We start from the raw sequence: 9,071 nt of genomic DNA, 5'->3' as shown, positions 1-9,071 counted from the left end.
AGCTTTTCCGCAAGCTCCTTTCGTCACTCGATCTCGTTCCTCATATTTCTCTCTACTTCTTGTTGTCATTCCAGCTCTTGCTCCAACTGCTCCAGGCGCCCTTGGTGGCCACGGAACAGTCCCATGAAGTCAGCTGCATGGGGCTGCCCTTCCTTTCCTGATTCGCGCCCCTCAGAGGAATTTCCCTTTTGGTCCTTTACTCCCGAAGTGCCTTCTTTATTTTGGTTGGTCGCCCCTTGGTGAGTGACTATCGCTCTGTTGTTGTTACCAGCGTCCTGATTTTCTTGCTCAGAATCGGACGCTGTGTTTCCATCATCGTTAAATTCATCCGCCATCATTAGTTGATCTCCAAGTCCTCAGCAACAACGCCAATGTTATGTGGGTAACCTGAAGTTAGTGGGTTGGGCTTGTGAAACTGGCCCACGCGTTTGATGGAGGTAATCTCCAACTAGGCTCGCGTCTGAGAGCTGCCATCCGACTTGTGTATGTGAAGGAATGGGGGGTGGTACCTACAAAGACACTCTGATGCCTAAGTTAGCAAAGGGTTTTAGCAGGTTTAAAGAGTATTGGAACTTAAAGATACCTGAGGAGTGTTAGTGTATTTATAGTGGTGAACCAATAACCGCTATTGGAGTAGTTCCACCTTTTTAGGTGGATAACCATCTCTTTATCTTAGAAAAGTTGAGATATGGCTCCTGGAAGTGGGTTGAGAGATTTTAGGGGCAGTTACTTACGAAAATAAGGGTTATCTGCCAGCTAATCTTCGATCTGACTTCCTTAGAGCAAGTCTGTGTAGGATACGACTTCTTGTGAGAAGGTCGGTGTCGAGTAAAGGCTAATCTTTGGATTGGGCCTTTTATTTAGACCTAGACCTTAGTGTTGGGTCAAGGTTTGAACAGATATGTATTCTAACTGTTCTTTTTTATAATTTTTTCTTATATTAATAATTATTGAATTGTTTTAAAAGTAATTTAAATATTTTTTGGTTAGTCGTACTATAAGTAATTCAACTGAAGGAGTTAACGTCATTTTTAATATTGATAGTCAGAATTCTTTAACACCAATTTCATATACAACTCAACTTGTCTCTACACCTCAGACCTCTATTAAGTGGCTTTACTAAGTATAATGTCTTTACAAAAGAAGAAGGATAAATTTTTCAAAATGAAAGTAAGCTTAAGAAAGCATTATCTGAATACGGTATTGCTTATAAGTTTTCCGACAAACTATTTGTTCCAGCCCAGTCCAACTGGCAACATGTCCCGACCCGAGCGGCCGACCCAACGGACATATCAAACCCGAACCGAGAAGAAGACCCGATACCTTCTCCTCTCCAGCAAGACACATGACAGCTGGAGGAAAAGAAGCTTTTTAGAAGGAGGGTCTGCTTCTGTGGGACCCGTACTAGGTATAGAGTATATAAGGGGAGGGCCCTACCCCTCCCCAAGGTACGTTACGATTCCCTCACTTTCACTGCCATCTGTACAGATTCTGACTTGAGCATCGAAGTCCTTTTTGCAGGTGGCTCCCCCTTTGCACCACAACAACACGGGAGGTCGCAAGGTTCCAACTCTCCACCCCTCGTCACGAACTCGGGAGGTTCATTCACACCAACAACCCAAATTCAGATTCTCCGTCTTCTTCACTCGCTTCGTTTCTCAACCCGTTCGGCACCCGGCTAACCGAACATTGGCGCTATCTGTGGGGACTCTGATTCTGGCCTGAATGGACTTCCTGTTGGGTCCTGTGGAAGGAGAGGATGGAGGCGAACCATGCGGGAAGGAAATGGTCCACCGAACCAGTAGGGTAGCCTCCTTGGCTTCCTCCTGCGAACGCACAAGATCCCCTCGTCCCTTTGGAGAAACGGGGAGCAACAGCGCGAGAATAATGCAAGAGCTGCAAGAGGATGCAGAACCTTGAGAGGGAACTAGAAAATAGAGTGTGCTACCAACCCGTTCCGAGTTGACCTCATTCCCGGTCTCCTCAAAGAAGAAGGGAAATCAGAAGAAGAAGCTCCCGGAGAGACCGCTCTAGACGCACACTGACCCTCCAATCCCCCCAGACGCTCGTTGAGTCAGAGGGCTAGGGGGAGAGCATGGTAGTACCGAGGAGGCGGCAAGATCCTGTAATCTATACCCGACCCCCCAGCGAGACATGCAGACGAGGAAAACCGAGAAGATAGCAGGGAAAGACCAAGAAGGCGGCGACACCCCGTGATCATGGGGCAACCCATTTTCACCATTCCATTCTCTAGATCTGGCTACCGAAACATTTCGACAAGCCAATGAACATGAGATACAATGGGATCCAGGACCCCCAGGAACACCTAACGGCCTTTGAGGTCAGGATGAACCTGGAAGGCGTGGGCGATGAGGTGAGATGTCGCGCCTTCCCCGTGATTTTGGCGGGACCGGTAATCCGCTGGTTTAACGCCCTCCTTCAAGGTTTGCCAGACCAAAGAAGCGGAGAACCGACTAGGAAGTATTGTACAGGTTTGATGATGAATGCATGGAGATCGACGGCCTGACCGACTCGGTGGCCAGCCTGTGTTTGACAAATGGGTTGTTGAATGAAGACTTCAGGAAATACCTCACCACTAAACTTGTGTTGACAATGCAAGAAATCCAAAATGTGATGAGAGAGTACATCAACAACGAGGAGATAAGCCAAGTAGTGGCAACCCGCCTATCACCCTGCTCGTCAGCCCGGTAACGGGGAGAGGCCTAAGGAGCACTCCAAGGATGGAGGGCCAACTAAAACCATCAAGTCGTTCTTCTGGGTAGGAAAGTTCACTAACTACACCCCCCTGATAGCCCCGATCGTTGAGGTGTACCAACAGATAGCCGACAAAGGCATCTTGTCGAAGCCTCGCTAGCTCAAGGATAGAACCGAAGGAAACAAGAACTTTACTGCGACTACCACAAGGGTTTCGACCATAAAACTGAAGTTTTCTTCGACTTGAAGGACGCTCTGGAACAGGCAATCCGGGAAGGCAAGCTCGCGGAGTTCTCTCACCTCATTAGAGAACCCAAAAGGCGCGAGCGCGACCGATCTGACGACGACAGGAGCCGCATCGTGAAGCCAAGGCAAGAGCTCGAAGAGGACAACGACCGTGGCCTCACCATTGTGAATGGCGTAGTCGGGAGGGATGTCGCACCAAGATCTAAGTCGGCAACAAAGAAAGACGTTAAGGTCCTGGCCATGTCATCAGCTAGCCAAGAGCCCTCCCCCAGAAGAGTCCGAACAATATCGTTCGGACCAGAGGACTAATGGTTTTACGACTGCCGAAGAACCCATCCATGGTAATCACAGCAAGAGAGGGAACCGGTTTGGTCAGGAAAATTCTCGTTGACACTGGAGCTGACTCAAACATCATGTTCTGAAACGTGTTTACGCCCTGGGTCTCCGAGAAGCCGACTTAAGAACTCACCAACATGGTCGGCTTAGGGGATAATTTTATCAAGCCTGATGAAAAAATCTCCCTCCCAGTATCCATAGGGGGAATCCAAGGAAAGAGGTCGTTGATGGCAGAGTTTGTAGTTCTCAGGGACTCCACAGCTTACAACCTTATATTGGCGAGGAAAACGATCAACGAGTTCAGCGCGGTAATAAGTACCAAGCTGCTGACGATAAAGTTTGTAACCGAAGAAGGGTCGGTGGGATCCATCAGGGGAGATATGGAAATAGCTGTCGCGTGCGACAATGCCAGCCTCTCCCAAAGGAAGAAGTCAATTGATGCATCCGGGGTTTTCCTAGCCGTCCTGGATGCTAGGGTTGACGACAAACCGAGGCCAGAGCCTGAAGGAGACCTGAAAAAGTTTAGGGTCGGCGACTTGGAAGATAAGTTCACCTTTGTGAATAGGAACCTCCCACACAACTTGAAAGAACCTCTGATGGAGATGATTCGAGCAAACAGTGATTTGTTTGCTTGGACACCAGCCGACATGCCGGGGATCGACCCCAGTTTATGTCACACCACCTGGCTGTGAAGGCAGAGGCCAAGCCCGTAGCCCAAAGACGAAGGAAGATGTCCCAGGAGAGAGCCAATGAGGTGGCCAAGCAAACGGCCAGCTTGTTAGAAGCAGGGTTCATCCGAGAGCTAGACTACTCGACCTGGTTGTCGAACGTGGTCCTGGCTAAGAAGGCCAACGAAAAATGGAGGATGTGCGTAGACTACTCTGACCTCAACAAGGCATGCCCTAAAGACTCATTCCCCCTCCCGAACATTGATGCTCTAGTGGACACGGCCGCAGGATATCACTTTTTGAGTTTCATGGATGCATACTCTGGTTACAACCAGATCCCCATGCACCGGCCAGACGAAGAAAAAATGGCGTTTATAACGCCAAGTGGCATCTACTGCTACAAGGTAATGCTGTTTGGGTTAAAGAATGCAGGAGCAATTTATCAAAGGCTAATGAGTAAAGTATTCAACAATCTTATCGGGAAGTCGGTAGAAGTGTATGTGGATGACATCCTGGTAAAGACCAGCAAGTCAGAAGACCTAGTTGGGGACCTAAAGACCGTGTTCGCGTCCCTCCGATGACACAACATGAGACTCAACCCCCTCAAGTGCACCTTCGCCATGGAGGCCGGAAAGTTCTTGGGATTCATGATAACCCAGAGGGGAGTAGAAGCTAACCCTGAGAAGTGCGAAGCGATTTTACGAATGACGAGCCCGAGGAGCATTAAAGACGTACAGAGATTGGCCGAAAGACTCATGGCCCTATCCCGTTTTCTTGGTGCGTCGGCGGCCAAATTCCTTCCATTCTTCAACTTGATGAAAAAAGGAATAGTTTTTGAATGGAACCCAGCATGCGAGGAAGCTTTCAACCACTTCAAGAGCATACTCTCGGCACCCTCGGTTCTCAGCAAGCCTAAGGATGGTGAGACACTGTTCTTATATTTGGCCGTAATGGACGAAGCCTTGGCGACCGTTCTGGTACGAGAGGAAGGAAGAGCCCAAAAACCAGTCTACTTTGTTAGCAAAGCATTGTAGGGGGCAGAGGTAAGATATAGTAAACTGGAAAAGCTAGCGTACGCACTCATGATTTCATCTCGAAGGTTGCGACACTACTTCGAGGTTCATCGAGTGATCATCAGAACGGATCAAGTGATATGCCAGGTCTTGCAAAAACCCGACCTTTTGGGATGGATGATAATCTGGGCAATCGAGCTATCCCAATATGACCTACAATATGATCCCAGACATGCAATCAAGGCCTAGGCCATGGCAGACTTTTTGGTTGAAGTCACTGGAGCCCCTCACGAAACCCCAAGCACACGGTGGAAACTCCACGTTGATGGAGCTTCCAACCAGACATTTGGGAGGGCAGGAATAATCATCGAAAGCCTGACAGGGATAGTATACGAGCAGTCCGTCAAGTTTGAGTTTCTGGTCTCCAACAATCAGGCAGAGTACGAGGCCCTAATTGGCGGCCTGCTGTTGTCAAAAGAAGTCAGAGTAATAAGAGTAGAGGTAAACAGTGATTCTCAAGTCGTCACCTCTCAAATCAATGGAACTTATCAAGCCAAAGACCCTCTGCTACAAAAATACCTGGAAAAGGTTAGGGGTCTAAGCGAGGACTTCAAGGAGGTTGTGGTGCAGCATGTCCCAAAGGAAAGGAACACACGAGCCGACCTCCTATCCAAACTGGCTAGTACAAAGCCAGGAACGGGAAATCGCTCTTTGATCCAAGGATTAGTAAACAAAACGACAGTCGCCCTGTGCGTAGCCCAAGCAGATGTCGTCCCCTCATGGATGGACCCAATCACTGATTTTTTAGAAAATGGTAAGCTCCCTGATGACCACAAGGTGGCAAAGGCATTAAGAAGAAAGGAGGCCAAATACGTAATAATACAAGGCCAACTATTCAAGAGAGGGCTGAACCAACCCCTGTTGAAGTGCCTACGACCCGACCAGACAGACTACGTTCTAAGGGAAGTCCATGAGGGGTGTTGCGGCCACCATATCTGGGGAAAGGCTTTGGCTCGGAAGCTCGTGAGTGGCGGCTACTTTTGGCCCTCGATGATGACGGATTCCCAAGAATTCGTAAAGAGGTGCAAGAAGTGTCAAGAAAATGCGAACTTTCACAAGACCCCGGCATCTGAGCTAAGTTTGCTCATGGCCTCCCGGCCTTTCAACCAATGGGGGATTGACCAGTTGGGACCTTTCCCGGTGGGCCTGAGATAAGTTAAGTACCTGATCAAGGCTATTGATTACTACACAAAGTGGGTCGAAGCGGAGCCGCTGGCCAGCGTTTCATCAGTAAACTACTGTAAGTTCATATGGAGACATGTAATCTCCAGGTTTGGAATCCCAGAGACCATGATATAGGACAACAGGACGCAATTTATGGACAAGAAATTCAGGGAGTTCCCATTAGGTCTGGGCATAAAATAGAGGCTCTCGTCAGTGGAGCACCACAGACCAATGGTCAAGTGGAAGCAGCGAACAAGGTCATCCTCCGCGGTCTCAAAAGGCGACTTAACCAGAAGAAGGGAGCGTGGGCAGACAAACTAGCGTCAGTCCTATGGTCGTATAGAACAATACCTCAATCCTCCATCGGGGAAACCCCTTTCCGACTTACCTATGGAGTTGACGCAATTATCCCTGTGGAAGTCAGGGAGCCAAGCCCACGCCTACTCCTGGGGGGAGTTGAGGAGGCTGTAGAGAAGGACCTGGTCGACGAAACCAGGAAAATGGCACACTTGTCAGAAGTGGCGCTGAAGCAGAGAATAGCATTTCGTTACAATGCCAGGGTACTAAGGAGGAGTTTTGAGCCAAACAACCTGGTCCTACGATGTAATGACGTAGGCCTCCCTACCCCTGGGGAAGGAAAGCTGGTGGCCAATTGGGAAGGCCCATACAGAGTGAAGAAAGTGGTCGGCAACGGAGCTTACAAGCTGGAGCGACTAGACGGGAAAGAAGTATCCCGAACATGGAACGTGACAAACTTGACTAGGTTCTACTCCTAGAGTCCAAAGCGACCACCCGCCCCACCGATTTAGTAACACTTGTTTTACTTTGTGTTGAATTATCATCAATTTTTTATTTTTGCCAATCACTTAATATATTTCTTTTTCACTTTATTTCTATTATCTTTATTTACTTGCCAATTAAACGGTCTACTGCGACTACGGCTACATGGGACTGATTACCCCGGGAGCCAACGACACCGTCTACACTACACCACGCGGCTACAAAAATAAGCCATAATTCAAAGTTTTTTAACGGGAGCCATGAACCGGCTTCCCCAATTACCAACGACAAAACAAACGGTAAACAACTACTTAATTACCAGATGAAACGGTAAACAAGTCGTCAACTACCAACAAAACGGTAAATAAGTTCATACAAACTGCTAGAGTTCAAATCAGTACAACAAAGTAAAATTACATCACTTCTTCGAGATGTCCACAATCTGACCATCCTGGATAGTCTTGAAAGCTCCAATCGCGAAGACATCAAAGTCGGGAGAAAGTAGCTTGACCTGGGCCTTAATAGCCTCTTTGGTCCCATTGATCACCTCTCTTGCCTTCTTCACCGTGTCTTTATTCTTTTTCTTCAAGCTAGCAACTTCCCCTTTCAGCCCGACAACCTCATCCTTGGCACTCTTTGCCGACTTCTTCAGCCTCTTCAAGCTTGGCCTCTAAAGAAGTAATCTTGGCCTGAGCTGCAGAAGTTTCGCCACGAGCAGAGTTGAGCTCAGAATCCAAGGTCATCTCTCTCTCGGTAAGACGGGCAACCACTTCATCAGAAGTCTTCAGTTTCCCCTCCGAGTCGGCTAACTTCTCCTTTTAAGACCCCGACCTCAGACTTCATCCTTTCAACATCCCGAAAGTATTGACAATACTTCCCGTCTAACACCCCGGCTTAAGTCCAGATCGGCTCAGCTCTCCTGGTAATAGTCGCAGCCCTCAGCATACACCGGTAGATCCATCGAGCCTGGGCACCGAGGTCCCCACCATGGAAAAATTCTTCAGTACCGAGCATGAGTTGTAAATCAATAAAACCCCCAGCATCGAAGTTTTTCTCCATAACAGTGAGCGACCCCTCAGGACTGGAGGATGGCTTTTGCTTGCGAGGGTTCTCGACTAATTCCACGTCGGGACCCCCTGGCCGACTCTGCCTTAGGGGGAACTAAACCGTTACTACCGGGAACATCCTTTACGATGGGACCGGTAGGTCTCGGAGGGGGAGGCGGAGCCGACTGCACTTCGGGAGTAAGAGAGGAAGGGTGCTCGGTAGTATGCGTCGCAGAGCTATCGTCGCTATGCCCAGGGAGAAATTGGGCCATCAAATCTTCAATTCCAGTACGCTCGACGGCCATGTCCTTTGCAATGCACACAACAACCCGTTACCTCGGTAAAAAAAAGGGGGTGGGGAGTGGGTTACACTAGAACCAACCGACCACTTACCCACATAACTCCTACCCATCTCCCGATCACCCATTAAAAGATGAGGGTTGATGTTATTTTTATTAAATATGGCCAACAGCATGTCGGCTATATTCTTACCTCTTTGAGTCAGGCCCTTATATGTTACTTTGGTAAAAGCGTTGGACTCGGCCCCGAAGCTCCAGTATGTCGGAATCCGTCTTTCCCCCTCTAAAGTTAACCAAAAAGGGTGATGGCCCTCGGCAGGTCAGACCTTAAAGAATTTATCCTTGAAGCTATGGAATGAATCTTCGAATACCCTGAAGATTCGTCTCCCCTGAACAGACCGGAAGGACATGAACCCTTTTTTATGCCTACCCTTCTTGGAAGGGTTTGTCAAGACAAAGAGCCACAAAAACACTTCGATGGAGGTCGGCAGCTCGAGGTATTCACAAACCATTTCAAAACATCGAATGGCGGCCCAGCTATTTGGGTGCAGCTACGATGGAGCCACGTCGTACCGATTTAGAAGGGCCATCTGAAAGGGAGAGAAGGGGATGCGAACCCCCAGGACGGTAAACATGGCTTTGTACATCCAAATTCAGTCGGCGACTCGAGGGGTGTTCAAGTTAAGTTGGAAAATTCGTTCATAGTCCGCGGGAGCGAACACATCGTATTGTTCTCCCTCGAGA

General features: G+C 48.6%; 1 protein-coding gene across 1 annotated transcript; it reads left to right on the top strand.

Moving 5' to 3' along the window:
• Positions 5,231-6,978, top strand: LOC107640385. The gene is made up of 2 exons (XM_016343908.1): positions 5,231-6,178; positions 6,310-6,978. The coding sequence occupies exons 1-2, from the start codon at positions 5,231-5,233 to the stop codon at positions 6,976-6,978; spliced, it is 1,617 nt and encodes a 538-aa protein (XP_016199394.1).

This window comes from Arachis ipaensis, chromosome B05, assembly GCF_000816755.2.
Source record: "Arachis ipaensis cultivar K30076 chromosome B05, Araip1.1, whole genome shotgun sequence".
In the NCBI taxonomy this organism is placed as follows: domain Eukaryota; kingdom Viridiplantae; phylum Streptophyta; class Magnoliopsida; order Fabales; family Fabaceae; genus Arachis; species Arachis ipaensis.
Note: the sequence above shows the minus strand (reverse complement) of the source record. Positions and strands in the feature narration are given on the sequence as shown.